The sequence below is a fragment of the Cricetulus griseus genome, chromosome 6 (assembly GCF_003668045.3).
Source record: "Cricetulus griseus strain 17A/GY chromosome 6, alternate assembly CriGri-PICRH-1.0, whole genome shotgun sequence".
Lineage (NCBI taxonomy): Eukaryota > Metazoa > Chordata > Mammalia > Rodentia > Cricetidae > Cricetulus > Cricetulus griseus.
The window spans coordinates 105253413-105269261 of record NC_048599.1 but is presented as its reverse complement, the minus strand read 5'-3'; the positions used below and the strand labels follow the sequence as shown (position 1 = coordinate 105269261).

General features: G+C 37.3%; 1 protein-coding gene across 1 annotated transcript in view; it reads left to right on the top strand.

Annotated features, from left to right (window-relative positions):
* Ubr3 (ubiquitin protein ligase E3 component n-recognin 3) overlaps nt 1-15849 on the top strand; it is a 157436-nt gene that overhangs the window by 68089 nt on the left and 73498 nt on the right. Inside the window, exons 15-22 of the mRNA XM_027420475.1 lie at nt 6383-6469; nt 8661-8726; nt 8823-8912; nt 9612-9740; nt 10357-10409; nt 10511-10644; nt 10987-11072; nt 13411-13552. Coding sequence (XP_027276276.1) covers nt 6383-6469; nt 8661-8726; nt 8823-8912; nt 9612-9740; nt 10357-10409; nt 10511-10644; nt 10987-11072; nt 13411-13552 — 787 coding nt within the window. The remainder of the gene's footprint in view (nt 1-6382; nt 6470-8660; nt 8727-8822; nt 8913-9611; nt 9741-10356; nt 10410-10510; nt 10645-10986; nt 11073-13410; nt 13553-15849) is intronic.

Sequence of the window (15849 nt, the reverse complement as noted above, 5' to 3'; positions counted from 1 at the left end):
CTGGTTCATTAGATTTTGTTTTTATTTTTGATATACATTCTCACTGTTGAGTCTCAAACTCATGATCCTCTTGCCTTAGCCTTCCAAGTGCTGAGACTACAAATCACTTGTCATGGGGCTCAGTGGTTAAGAACAGTAGCTGGTCTTCCAGAGGTCCTGAGTTTAATTCCTAGCAACCACATGATGGCTCACAACCATCTGTAATGCCATCTGGTGCCCTCTTCTGGCCTGCAGGGACACTATATACATTATAAAGAAATAAATCTTAAAAAAAAAAAAAAAAATCACCTGTCCACACTGTATTTTGTTTCGTGTTTTTCATGCCATTTAATGGTATCTTCAATGATTTAAGTATCTCTACAATTTGCATTAACTTCTATGTATAATTTGTTCTCTTATACCACTTACATGCTGTGATCCATGATTGTTCCTTTCTTAGTTTCTAAGCTTTCGTTCAGGCTAGTCCCCCACTGTCCCATTTGGGGTATATGCTTTCCTGAGGGAGTCCCTGCAGGGGCTATACAGGGAAACAAACTGCACAAAGAGATAAGAATGAAAACTGTGCAAATTGACTTCATCAACCTGGACTAGACTTTGGGGAGTCTAATAATCGTCAGTATATTTAAAACAGGACAATTTGGGAAAAGGTTTCCAGGCAATAATCAGTCCTATCAGTCTAGTTCCAGGTACACTATAAAGCTTAAGACGTGGTTCTTTTACAAAGTCCATGTGACCATGAAGATTGGTTCTATAGCTAAAAGGCCTATAATCTAGTGTGGTCTGTGATAGCATAGAGATCAGCAGGCCATAAAGTACATGTGATATTTCCCCTAATGGTGGGTAATGGTCTAGGGGGGGAAGAGTCTGGAATGACCATTCTGGGGAATTAGAATGAAGTCTGCTTATACAGCAAAAGGTCTTGATGTCTGCCTTCACAGATAGCAAAAAAAGGTCACTGGGTTGTTAGCAAGCTGTCTGGATGGAATGTAGGTATTTGATTTTTATCTTTTCCCTTGAGGCAACACCCCTGTGTGATTAACATTCATGGTTCTCTTAGTGTTTCTCTGAGTACAAGGACCTCTGTGCCCCAACAGTTTCTCATTCTCTTTTCTTGGCCCAGTGTTTTTCTTACATGGAAAGTTATCTGGGAAGTGTGTACACTCTCTCTCTCTCTCTCTCTCTCTCTCTCTCTCTCTCTCACACACACACACACACACACACACACACACACACACACACACACGCTGAAACCCCACTGTTACAGATTTTGATTGATTTGATATGCAATTGAATCTGAGTAGCAATATCAGCTAGAGTGAAGAACTATTAGGGTTAACTTTTGAAAAAGTCTGTAAGACTCAAGCTGATAGTCCTTTGATCAAATAGCATTCCCTGTGTGTTCATAGTTCCTTGTTTAATCTCAGCTGTAGCATTTATTGAAGAACTATTTGCTTGCTCATTCACTCAAAAAGGTTTGTTAAATGCTGGTCTGTGTTAGACACTATTTACATTTTAGGTATTTTGGTATTAAACCAGTTAGACATGGTTGTTATTCTCATGGACACAGTGTAAACATATGGACTTTGTTATGCTCTCTGGCAAAGTAATACTGTTTTTGTGGGAGAGAAAAGCTTTTCTGAAAAAAGACTATGAAGGAACCATCTGTGTGAAGAATAAGAGGGTGGACTAGTGGTGGTTGTGGGGGAGGCAGATGGGAATAAACCATCTCCTGTGAAAGTGTCTGTCTGTATAAGGAATTTGTGTCTAGAACAAGAAAGTAGATATGATTCATTGAAGAGAGAGGGATCAGGTTTTGTAGATACATTAAAAAGTCTTGGGTTTACTTAAAGAAAAGTCTGAAGATTTTAAAACAGTTTGATATCAGATTTATATATAAAAGACTAAGTATAAGAGAATGTAGCATGGTGGTAGAGCTCTTGTTGACTACATGCAAGGTATGCATGCATACACACATATAACAAGACTAGGAATAGATAGATTAATTAAGGTGTTTTGATAAGCCTAATTTTATGGATATTTAACAACTTCTTCTTCTTCTTCTTCTTCTTCTTCTTCTTCTTCTTCTTCTTCTTCTTCTTCTTCTTCCTCCTCCTCCTCCTCCTCCTCCTCCTCCTCCTCCTCTTCCTCCTCCTCCTCCTCTTCCTCCTCCTCCTCTTCTTCTTCTTCTTTTTTTTCGAGACAGGGTTTCTCTGTGTAGCTTTGGAGCTTGTCCAGGCAGTTACTCTGTAGATCAGGCTGACCTCGAACTCACAGAGATCCACTTGCCTTTGCCTCCTGAGTGCTGGGATTAAGGGAATGTGCCACCACTGCCCAGCTCACTTAATGACTCTTGATGGTCTCAGGAAACTGATAGTGCTTTGATAGAGCTTTGGAAAAAGGGGTGATTTTGACCAGTGGATACAAAGTTTAAACATGACCAAAGGAATGTTTTTGAGATTTGAAGCTTATCGTTGTGATTGTTGTTAATAAGATATATATTTCAAACTTTTTTTGAGGGAGACTTGTTTTAACATTTGTGCATTTTTCTTTTTAAAAATTACACACATTAGTCCATTTTTAAATTTAGTATAAGTGGGAATGCACATGCTATGGCACACATGTGAAAATCAGAGGGCAGTTTGCTAGAATTGAACCTCTCCTTTTACCATATGGGTCCTGGAGAACAAACTTACACCATCAAGCTTGGAGACAAGCACCGATACATGCTGAGCTAGCTCTCTGGGCCTACCTCACTATTTCAAATTCTCTAAAAGAATAGATTTTTAAATACTCTTGTTATTAAAAATAAAATAACTTTCTCCTCCTCTTCTTGTTTTTAATCTAAGGGGGCTAGAGGGATCACTGGTTAAGAACCACTCATATCAGGCAGCTCACAACAATCTGTAATTCAAGTTCCAGGGGAATCTGATGCTTCTGAGGACATCTGTACTCACATGCAGACACACACCTACATATAACTAAAAATAGTAAAAAAACAAATCTTAAAAATTATAAGCATCTGAGTTGATTGATAGCTGATGCCTTTTATATAATAATTGATTGTGTACACATGCACCAAAATGTCACATTTTATTCCATAAATAAATCCAAGTATTTGTTAATTTAAAAGATGCTACAATAGGGGCTGGAGAGATGGCTCAGGAGTTACGAGCACTGACTTCTCTTCCAGAGGACCTGGGTTCATTTCCCAGCATCCACATGGCAGCTTACAACTGTCTGTTAACTTCAGGATCCACCACCTTCATACAGACATACATGCAGGCAAATATACTCAGAGGTATACAAAAGTGGACAAGAAGGATGAGTTCAATTAGTTTTAGAGATGTTGTTTGAAATGTCTGTGAAATGTCCAAATGGAAATAGTGAAAAGGCAACTGATATGAGTCTCATGCTCAAAAAAGAAGAAACTTCTGGACTGAAGTTATAAACTTCATGTAGATGCTATTTTTACTAGGTAGTAGAATGACATCAAGAATGTCGATGAGACATGAACCAGGGAGAAAGAAGGGAGAGGAGGGGACCCAGAAGAATGAGATTCCTTGTAAGCCAAGCAAATCTGATTCAGGAAGGTAGACTGACTTGAGGATGTTAAAGTTTTAGGCATGTTATTTTGCCAGTTTTGCTTGGGTTGAATTTGAATTTTGAAGCTGGATTTATGTTTATCTCTGTTACAAATAATTGGTTCTAAGCAACGGCTTAATTTTTTGTCTCTGAAGGTCAGACTCATAGTATGCTTATATAGATAAAAGCATGCCCTTAATCTAAGCGGTATAGAAGACAGTGGAAAAAAAAAAAAAAAAAAAAAAAAAACAGGCCTGTTGAATTTCTTTTGTAATCTTCGAGGTAGCTGAGAGAACAACTTTTCAGTTAAAGATGCAGCTAGTTTCTACATAAGGTGTTTTCTTGATGAACATCCAGATGATACCAGATGCTGCGCTGGGCACTCTGTAGATTCATCCAACCCTCATAGCATCTCTTAGGAAGTATCAGCCATTTCCTACAGAGATTAGACAATTTCGTGGTTTACAATAGCTAAACATAGAAGCTGAATTTGAAAGCAAATCTGTCTGATTTCAGAACAGTGTTCTTTATCAGATTGCTATTATTTATTCTTTTAGTCAGAATGGCCAGAGCTGTTTTTAGCAGTCCTGACAGTTTTTAGAAATGGAAACTAGAAGAAACAATAACATTTAAAGTTAAGGGTCTATTTTGTATTTACATTCTCCATTATAAAATATGAAGGTAAAGGATTAAGAATTATAAAAGTTACAGTTCATATGATTTATTGTCTATATGATTGCTTCCATCTAGTGGCAAATTGAGGTTATTGCAGACTGAATGAGTCCTTGATTTTTGGCGCATACAACTTCTTGCTAATGAGACCTAGTGCTAGCTAGAAAGACATAGAACATTTTATATGCATAGTTTCATTTGTATCTTCATGACTACTGGGAGGTACATAGTGTTATGCCCATCTTACGGAGAAACTCAGACAAAATTTAAGTAACTTATGGCAGGGGTAGGGAATGTAGGTGGAAGGATGAGAAGAGGTCATCTGAACACAGTGTTAACATATACCATGTTTAGAAATGGAATTAATAGGCCATCTGCAGAAGCACTCTCAGTACCTTTGGCTGAGTTTTTCTGTGGTAAACTTTGATTGTTTAGATTTGTGCTCACTCATATAACAATCTGTCTAAGCTCTGAAAATGACATATTTGGTTTTCAAAGTTTCTTTTTCTTAAAAAAAGTGCTTCATATTTTATTTATTTATTGACTGATTGATTGATTGTTGGAGGGGGTGTTGTATTTGTATGAATTCACCACAGTGTGGATGTGGAGATCAGGAGTCAGTTCTCTTCTTCTACCATTTAAGTCCTGGGGGGTGAACCTGGTCAGGCTTGGTGGCAATTGCCTTTACCTACTGAACCATCTTCTGGACCTTCAAAGTTTCTTTATACATGAATTAACTTCCACTTTAGTTTGTTTAAGACAGGTTACTTATTATTAACTTGTAAGTGTCATAAACTTTTTGCAGTGAGAGATGGGGAGCAGAATGTGTAAGATAATATTTTTATAAAGATAAATCTTATACAGGATAGATTGGGACAGAGTGAGACTGTTGGCAAGGTGACCAGATAAGTGATGTTTGGACTGGATGGTGGCAGCAAAATAGGCGAGGACCTATATGATAATGTCATGGAAGAAGTGACAGGACGTGGAGAAGAGCAAGGTAAAGGAGAAATGAAGACTGACTGGGGAGTGTTGTGTGGTGGCTGCAGAGGTTCAGGAGTTCAAGGCCAGCCTGGGATACTTGACACTGTCTGAGGAAAAGAAAACAAGGAATGTGAGATTTTCCTTATGGTTTTAAAGGCACATGTAGTTTTATAGGTAGCTGATGAGATTGAGCTACTTGACTTGGATGCTTCCTGCACTTTTATACTATACATTGGTTCCCAAAGTACATTTTGTAATTGTCTTAATTTAGATAAAATTTGCTGTCCTAACCATTTAAAATTATACAATTCAGTGATTTATAGTGTATTTTTAAAGTTGTGCAGCCACACTACACTAATTCTAGAACATTGTCATTGTCCACCAAAGGAACCATTTACTTCCCAATTCTGACTTCCCAGTATCTCCTGGGAACTACACATACTTTTGGAGGGAAGGGGAAGAGATTTTTATTCCAGTCTTTGCATATATATTTCTATTTTTGGCAAGACCCTTCTTTAGAGTGACATTTTCATTTGACTTAAAGCTTAACTGTTTGAGTAGATCCGTTTTATTATAAAACATTGTAATTGCTTTTCACAGTTCTCATACTGCAAAGGCTCACACGATTTCTTTTTCCAAGCCAAGATATTACAGGCTAGTTATAGCATGTATATGTTCTAGCTTCCTTTTTATTGTATATAATATCCATTGAAAATTGCTCTTTAACTATTTTCAGGTGAACAATTCAGTGAGAATGATTTTTCACCATCACCATTATTTATGTCTAATACCTTTTTATCATTCCCAAAGAGACTCTGTATTTATTGAATAATAGTAATGAACTTTTGGGGGAGCCATTGAAATGGAACCTGCATTTAATTTACTTAAAGTGTTTGCCAACTTTGCTTCACTTTTAACAATATATAGAAGGAAGCACATTGTATTCTATAATTTTCATATTTGCCATTGGTTGCTACTTTCAGTTTATGAAGGAATGGTTTCTTGAAGCAAAATATAGGTTATCTTGAAAATATATACATTTTATCATTATACATGCAATGATTATAATTATTACTACATTTAATTTAATATTGAAAATATACATGTTTATGCACTATGAAATATTTGTAACTTCTTTTCAAAGGAAACTCAAGAGTATACCCGCAATGTTGTAAGGTACTGCCTTGAAGCTCTTCAAGATTGGTTTGATGCTATTAACTTTGTAGACGAGGTATGTTTATGTATATATTATATAAAAATATGCTTAAAAATCTGTTATGTTGGGGATTGAACCCAGGGCTTTTTGCACATGCTAAACAAGTGCTTACTAATGAACTGCATCTCTAACTTGTCTAGGTATGGATGTTTTTTGGCATATATAAAAGCAAAGGGAAAGGTGTTAGATTTCATTCAACATTGAAAATTATGTGTATCTTTTTGTGGAATAAGAGTAGAATAATTGGTATCATAATAGAATATCAGAATAGATGGAAAAGGGATGGCTAGTTTTTTGATTGACATTTAGGAAATTGCAGAGTGACTTAATTGTGTTTGCTTATATCCTAGAGGACAGAGGCATACTTTTTCCATTTTAAGTGTATATGTGTCATTTCTCAGGAGTGAAAATTAGCTTCAGTTGAAGAAGTAAAAGTGTTGGCATAAATGTGAATGGGGCAGAAGAAATTAATGAAAAGTATATTCCAACTTTATTATTTGAGCAGTGTTCTTGATAGAGAATGGAAGAATGAGCTGGAACCAAGGTGTGTTTTATTAATAATGAACAGAGCTGGCACAAGGCATACTTTGTTGGCATTGAAGACGTCACTCCTCCTCTTAGAAGTAGCTCAGAATGCAGAAGACCAGACAGTGTTCCCCAATTGCCCAATCCCCCCAATTTATGCCCTGAACCCTGGGCAGGTAGGACCCTTGTTGTTTATGTGTGTAAGGGTGGTGAATTGTTCTATTTCTTCTTTTATTTTTTAATTAATTTAGTGTACAAAGTTATAGGTTTCATTCTGTCACCTTCATATACAGTTTGCTTTTCTGAAAAACATTTTAACACAGTTAGAAATCTACTGAAAAGTTTGAAATACAAAGAACTTTCTTCTCTAGTATCTTGTGAGTTACTGATTCTATCTCCATTTCTACACAAAACTTTAATATGCATTGGCTTCTAGTTCTTAGAAGTCATTTATGTCTTAGTAGTTGCTCATTTATATGTGTGTGTGTGTGTGTGTGTGTGTGTGTGTGTGTACATATGTACGTACTAGGTACACACAAGTTACACAAGTGCCTGTGGATGTCACAATCAATTGAGAGGGTCAGCCTGATTGGTTAGGATCTGCCTTTGACTCTTCCCAGTGCTGGGATTACAAGGAAGTAACAGGGTACCTGGTCCCCCCCCCCCCCGCCCCCCCCATGAGTTCTGGGGACTGGAATGCAGTCCTCACGTACACTTTTCTGACTATTTCTCCAGCTCTTATTGATACTCTTCTTAGCAAAATGATGGGGTTTTGTCACTTGGTGAATTTTGATACCATTATCTCAGCTCTCTTTTTGGAACACTGGTCTCAATGTTTCTTTATGTTTACAGACAGTGACAGTTTGAAAAGATATAGATTAGGAATCTTGTAGAATATTACTCAGTTTATATTTACCTCATGGTTAAGTTCAGATTGTATATATTTTTCCAGGAATATCACAGAAAGATTGTTGGAGGCTTTCATTGTATCTAATCTGATGTGACGTGCTTGCCCCAATGTTTGTTTGCTTTGCTCACTCAGCTAGTGTGATGCCTGCTGTCCTTCTTTAGCTTGAAGTTGTTCTTTTTCTCATTGTAATTAATAAGATACATTCTGTTTGATGCTTAAGTTGTTTCAGATAGGTGCATTGAATTTGGTATCAGTGAGAGCCCCGTCAAGCTGGTTTCCATGTCCTTTGATTATTCATCATTTTTGAGTATGCTTCAGATGTTTTAGGCTTAGTGTATCATTTCCCTGTTCTTTCCTGGAGTCAGCATTTATATCTTTCTGATGATTTCTAGTGGAGAAAAGTATTTAGAAAACAAGGATTGGGTGTAGGTGTGTTCATGCTCTGGGTGTTTGTTTCTTCCCAGGGTTAACTAAAAGCAGCAGGAGTGTAGATAGGGATGTAGATATATCTGCATCTATCTGTATTTTTATAGCTACATATATAGTGATGTGTTCAAATTTACATTTTAATACCAAAGAACTTATTCTAGTTTGGTGTTTGAAACTTAAGAAGTTACTGTTGAGATGTTCTTTTCAAAGCTATGCTTCCAAGATTTTAAGTGTATTAAAAAACAGTGTAGGAATTAATCTAGGTGGGACTATGCTTACAACGTTTAAAACCTTGGAACTTGTGTTAAATATTCTTTGATTTGTGGATTTTGTTTACTCCAGCCAGCTCCTAACCAAGTCACCTTTCACCTGCCACTACATCGTTATTACGCTATGTTTTTAAGTAAGGTGAGACTGTCATTAATAAATTCTTTCATTGGTGTTATTTATATATAATTTATGGGAAAATATTGAATTACTAACTTTTTAATCATGGATTTTTAGGCTGTGAAATGTCAAGAATTAGACTTGGATTCACTTTTACCGGATCAGGAGATGCTAATGAAACTAATGATTCACCCTCTCCAGATTCAAGTATGTATTCAGGCTTCTAAAGCATCTTGAATGGTTTTCTTGGTATCACATCCACCTTTAGTTTTAGTTGATGCTGGACATGAAGAATTAATTTCTAATAGAGTAAGAACAATTCCTAATCTTATTTTTGATTTTAGTTCTTGTTATTTACAAGATTTTTTTTTAAGGTTGGAAGTTGATAGGTTGAACTAAAATGTAGAATGTATTCATCAACTTTGACCAATTAGATTTGTTTTTATGCTTATTTCTTTAAGTATTAGTATATATTTATTTTGTAGGGCAGGGATTGAAGGAAAAATTGAATAAAAAATAAGCACTGATTTCTCAAGAAGATATCAGTGAAATAATTGTAAGTGTATCCAGAAGCCACAGTAGAAAACTAGCTCATTCTTAAACTTCAAGGATGAAAGCTACATAAAATGCAGTCATTAGCTTGGATATTTAAAAATAAACCTACATAGTGGAACAGAGGCCAACCTGAGGAGCATAGTGAATTTGTGGTCAGCATGGTCTATACAGCAAGACCCTGTCCTAAAAACAAAAGCAAAACAAAAACAAACAAGTGTATTTAAAGTGAATAAGGTTGGACAGAATGCTGAGTTCGTATTATTATTATGTCAAAATATTTTAAGTGATTGCTTAATACAGTATGATTTTATTGAATTTAGATGATAGATTTTCCAATTCACTTTTTACTAGGCTAGTCTTGCTGAAATTCACAGCAACATGTGGGTAAGAAATGGTCTGCAAATCAAAGGACAAGCCATGACCTATGTCCAGTCTCATTTCTGCAACTCCATGATTGATCCAGACATTTACTTACTACAGGTGAGCCAGCTAGATATCCAGATGTTGTGCTTTAGAATGCCTTGAAGTGCCTGGTATCTTAATTTACAGAGGTGATAGTGATGATGAGAGAAGCTACTTAGTTGCGAAAAGAATGTGTTACTTAAATTTTCCGAAGGAAGTATGCTGTACCATAGGAACCACAAGGAAAGCATCACGTTTTAGTCAGGAGGAAGAATCAGGAGCTAGGAAAAAGCCCAGGCAAGAACCATTTTTTGAGGGTTTCTGTAGGAAAGGCAAGATAGAATAGAGGAAGCAGTTTAAATAGTTCTGGCAGGCTTTGCAGCATAGGGGCCATACCTACTTGTGCTGCATGCAGGCTGAGATTCACTGAGGCCTGATTTGGGAAGTACTGCATTCGTATGTGAGCTAGATGAAGTGTGTGATGCTTGTGTGGGGTTGAGTTCCTAAGTGACTCTCCCACTGTGTTTAGGAATTCAGTATCCCCAGCTGTCATTAATATCTTTTACTAGTCCTTGATGCTTTTTCATTTTTGTGTGACTCACGGCTTGTAGGAGATACAGAAAATTTAAAAACATGACTAATATAAGAAGCAACACTAAATGTGAGAAATAAAGCTTTCTTTGTGTTCTTAAAGGTCTGTGCTTCTAGACTTGATCCAGATTACTTTATATCGTCTGTCTTTGAAAGGTAAGCATGTGTTTACTAAGACAGGCATTAGGAAGTATCTGGAGTTTAACTTAATTTTGTTTTATTCTCTAATAATGTATTTGCAATATTTCTTGTTACAGATTTAAGGTGGTGGACTTACTGACCATGGCTTCCCAGCATCACAATACAGTACTTGATGTGGAGCATGAGCGGTCCATGCTAGAGGGCGCGCTCACGTTCCTTGTGATTCTGTTGAGTCTTCGTTTACACTTAGGTAAACCATGAATCGTGATGTAACGACTGTTCTTTCTCTTCTCCTAGTCCTCTGTTAGGATCTGGTTTATGGAAAAAGAAAAAGGATGTGGATATATTGAAACATATCTTTAAAATTTTGACATGCACAATTAATACATGGTTTAGAATAATCTTTAAAAAAATCCTTACAGGAACTATAATATCAAGGAAGTGAAACTGCAATTCAATTTGGGCCTTACAGTTTTTATTCTTTAACTTCATGCATTTTACATTTTATAGAATAGAACATCATAATAAAATATGTGGTGAATTCTTTATAATACATCTTTATGTAGATTAATTCTGTTTTTAATAATTTTAGGAATGTCTGATGATGAGATTCTCAGGGCAGAGATGGTAGCCCAGCTGTGTATGAATGACAGGACGCATAGCTCTTTGCTTGACCTCATATCCTTTAAAAATGTAATTTTGTGCTTATGGTAAAAATCACTTCTTTTTCCCCCCAAAAAACCCACCTATGTATGTATGTATTTATTTATTTATCTATTTATTTATTTTTGAGACAGTTTTCTTTGTGCAGCCCTACCTGTCCTGGATCTCACTCTGTAGACTAGGCTGGGCTTGAACTCAGAGTTTCCCCTGCCTCTGCTTTTTAAATGCTGGGATTAATGGCATGCACCACCACCACCTGGCAGTAAAATTACTTTTATGGATTAGAAACATCTCAAGTTTTAAAGACGTAAAAGAAAAACTTGGAAATATGTGAAAAAGAAAAGTCTCAGTTGTTTGCTGAAGGGTATGTTCTGGGAAGGTGGTATGTATTTGTCACCTCTTACTTTTGGGAAGATTTTCTTAGACTTCAGGTTGACCTCAGGACTGATAGTTCTGGACACATAGAACCTGATTCTCTAAAAAAACAGCATTAGGGAGGGGAGGCTGGACATTTTGTAAATGGAACCTACATCTTTCCTTATGTAGCCAACCTGGATGCACAGAGTCTAGAGAGTCTTTATAACTACTGTTGAGATATGCAGTGTGGGTGAGACCTTGGTGGAAAGCCTCACTGAGGGTGAGAGACAAATATGCCATGCAGGCATAATTCATGTTGGAAGTTTTATTCGAGGAAGGGAAGGTGGGAAGGGGCTTCCTCTGAGCAGCAAGAGGAAATAGGCAGAGCTAATCTCTTTTGTGGCTGCCTACAGAGCCAGGGTACTGCTTGCCATGCTTGAAGGAGTGACCTCTCTGCCAGGTCCCCAAAGGGCCGGGCCAAGGTGTGTCTGGAAGCTAACATTCCTCCCTTTTTTAGTTATTAAAAAAGTGAGGAGTTAGGCGTGGCAGGTTGGGGGAATGAAGTCATTGGGTTTCGAAACTGCTTCTTGCTGACCTGGGTGGCATTGATCATCTTTGGGTGACCTGAGAAATTTGGGATGCTGGCCACATCTTGAGATAGTTGGTTGTCTCACTGTTTTCCAGGCTCTGTTGAACTGTCTGGCATCTTCTTGGACCTGGCAAGATGCTGGCAGAGCAGAGGACAAGGTTAAATTGAGGAAAATTTTTTCTTAGGTCCTGGTGATTGAAGGGGAGGGTGTCAGGACCAGGGAAAGGTGGGGAGGCTTAGGCTGCTTAGGTCCTGCTAATTGAGTGAGGGATACATCTGATCTGTTTAAGGTGAATCCAAGTTGATTCCCTGGAGCTTACAGGAAGTCTTTGAGTTTGTGAAACATAGTCTGTACTGAAATTTACATTGTAGAAATAGCAGTATATTATCGGGATTTTAAACATTCCAACAATTTTTGTTGGAATCGAGTCTTAAGAATTTCAAGTTTATGCATTGTCTCCTACCTTCTGGAAGCATGGTCCTTTGTGTAGAACTGATTGTTCAGTAGTAGCTTTTTTGAGACAGGATTTCTCTGTTTAACAGCTCTGGCTGTCCTAAAATTTGCTCTTTATACCAAACTAGCCTTGAACTTATAGAGATCCAGTCTGCCTCTGCCTGTATAGTGCTGGTAATAAAATGTATGCACCTCCACTGTCCTGCACTTCCTGGGTGCAGCATATTTATGCATTGATGAAAGTGGAGATAATTAAAGTTGTTTTCCTCTCATTTTGATTAATTTTTTTTTTGGGGAAATATACTTGGGACTACTTCATTGTAAAGTTTATTAACTGACTCGGTAGATTTAAATTATTGAAAAAGACATCACAGTAAAGTTAGTACTGACCAGCCGGGCGTTGGTGGCGTATGCCTTTAATCCCAGCACTTGGGAGGCAAAGTCAGGCGGATCTCTGTGAGTTCAAGGCCAGCCTGGTCTCCAGAGCGAGTGCCAAGACAGGCTCCAAAGCTACACAGAGAAACCCTGTCTCAAAAAACCAAAAAAAAAAAAAAAAAAGTTAGTACTGACTAACCCTCTTGTGGCCAACTTTATACACTAAGGCTAGCCATTTTCTATTTTGGTAAAATGAATTAGAAATGAGTAATTTGCAGACTTTAAAGCTGGCTCTAGGGCTGGAGGGATGGCTCAGAGGTTAAGAGCACTGACTGCTCTTCCAGAGGTCCTGAGTTCAATTCCCAGCAACCACATGGTGGCTCACAACCATCCGTTATGAGATCTGGTGCCCTCTTCTGGTGTGCAGATATACATGGAAGCAGAATGTTGTATACATAATAAATAAATAAAATCTTAAAAAAATTTTAGAAATTAAAAAATAAGATAGTACCTTTGTTAAAAAAAAAAACAAACCTGGCTCTAGTCATTAATATTGTTTTTCTTGACACATACATCATATCCCAGAAAATCCCAATCCCAAAAGTGGCATTATTCCTGGAAGTTACAGCTTTGAATCAGTTTTATCTGCTGTAGCTGATTTTAAGGCTCCTGTTTTTGAACCTGGTGGCTCTATGCAACAAGGCATGTATACTCCCAAAGGTATGTTTACAGATGTAATTGTATTCTTTCCTGTGTACACTGAAAGAAAAAGTTTTGTTTGTGTATTTATTTACTTAGTGTGAATGTATGTGTGGGTGTGTGTATCCTGGAGCCAGAGGTCAACTTTGAATGTGTTGTTTATTCCACAGATCCCATCCACCTTGTACTTTGCAGCAGTTCTTTTCACTGAAACTGGAGCTCACTTAATAGGCTAAGTGTTGGCCAGAGAGCCCCAGAGATTTGCCTGCCTCCACCTTCTCGGCTCTGGGATTATGGAACTCAGATCCTTGTACTCTAAAAACAAGTGCTTTACTGACTTTACTCCTAAAATACTTATCTTTTACTAGTTCAGTTTTGGTATTGTTCTGCCAAATATCTTATAAATTTATGTTTTTCTTAGTAAACAGTTCTATTACTTTCATTTAGGAGACAGAGGCTGGTGGATCTCTATGAGTTCAAGGCCAGCCTAGTCTACATAGCTAGTTCCAGGATAACCAGGGCTACATAATAACAAGGCCCTGTTTTAAACAACAACAGAAAATATGTTACATTGTGGCCTTCTAAAATTGACTAAATTATAAAAACAGCTTTAACTAGGAACCCTAGTTCATACTGTAAGTGACCACTAACTGTAAATGAATCATAAATTGCAAAAGAAAGAAGGTATCTTTCTTGATTCAATTTGAAGCAGTTTTCATTTATTTTGTTGAATTCTTTTTAAAGACAAGGTCTTACTATGTAACCTTGACTGATCTGGAACTTGCTTTGTCTGTCAGACTGGCTTCAAACTCATAGAGATCTGCTTACTCTGTCTCCCATGTGCTGGTTTTGAAGGCATTTCCCACCCTGCAAAGCTCAGCATCTAATTTTTAATCTGAGACAGTTAAAAAGTCTGTATATGATGCTGATGGCATTACATTTTAAATTCACAGAAGCCTTTTCCCAAGGATTTGATTGACAAGAATGAGAAATAGGTGAGATTTTGATTGGCGGAGAGGTCTTAATAGGAAAACTTTAGTTTTCACAGTAAAAATTTGAAGGGTTGAAGTTTGTGCTCCTTGGTCTCCTCAACATTACTTTCTAAAGGACAGTCCAATATGCATTTGAAGTTACATATAACATGTACTGTACTTAGCAGAGGACAGAAGTGCCTTAATTGGATTCCCTGTCCATTCATAAATAGAAGGAGTAATCCAGTGTCTGGATGGAATATTCTATTAAAGGGAAATCGGAGTATGTCTTTATTATGTAAAGAACACACTGTTTCTGAAATTTAGATGAACTTAGGAATGGAGAGGTGTTCCTGTACCATGCAGTGCTTAGGGAAGGGCTCACTTGCAGGCCTTGCTCCAAATACTCACCCCAGGTTTCATTTCCTCTGTGCTCACATCAGGATCTTCCTGGGTAAAATCTGGGAGCTGCTTGATAAGCAAGCTCAAGGATGGATGTTGTACACAGTAAAGTTCAAGGCAGACTAGGGATTATAGTCAACAGTTTCCTGTGCTAGAAATTGAAATAAGCTTAAGCTCTGTTCTGTGTTTGCAAATGTTAAGGATTTTGCTATTGAGCTTGAGAACAGAAAAAGCATTTAACCTATGAAAGAGACACTGTTTCTAAAATTATTCTCAGGTCATATTTTAGTATTTTATTTTCAATTTAAAACATTTTGAAGTTAAAATATAATTACATAATTTCTCCCTTTCTTTTTCCTCTTTTTAGCCCTTCTCATGTTCCCCTTTTTTGCTCTCACTCAAATTCATAGCCTCTTACTCTTAATTCACACACACACACACACACACACACACACACACACACACACACACACATACACACACACACACTTATTGTTGTTTTGAGGTAGGATCTCATTATGTAACCTGGTCTAGAACTTCCTATGTAGACTAGCCTGGCTTCAAACCCACGTAGATCGTCTGCCTGTGCCTCATGAATGCTATGATTAAAGGTGTGAGTCACCACATGTGACATATTTTTTATTATTATTATTGTTTATTTTTATTTTTGGTTTTTTCGAGACAGTGTTTCTCTGTGAAGTCCTGGCTGTCCTGGAACTCACTCTGTAGACCAGTCTGGCCTTGAAGTCACAGAGATCCATCTGCCTTCCGAGTGCTGGGATTAAAGGCGTGTGCTGCAACTGCCTGGCTTGTGACATATTTTTAAAATCATTATAAAAATTTATGAATGTTTGCCTGCCATGTATATATGTGTGCCAGGTGCCCTCAGAGGTCAAAAGAGGGCATAAGATCTAATGGAACTAGAGTTATAAGTGTCTGTGAGCC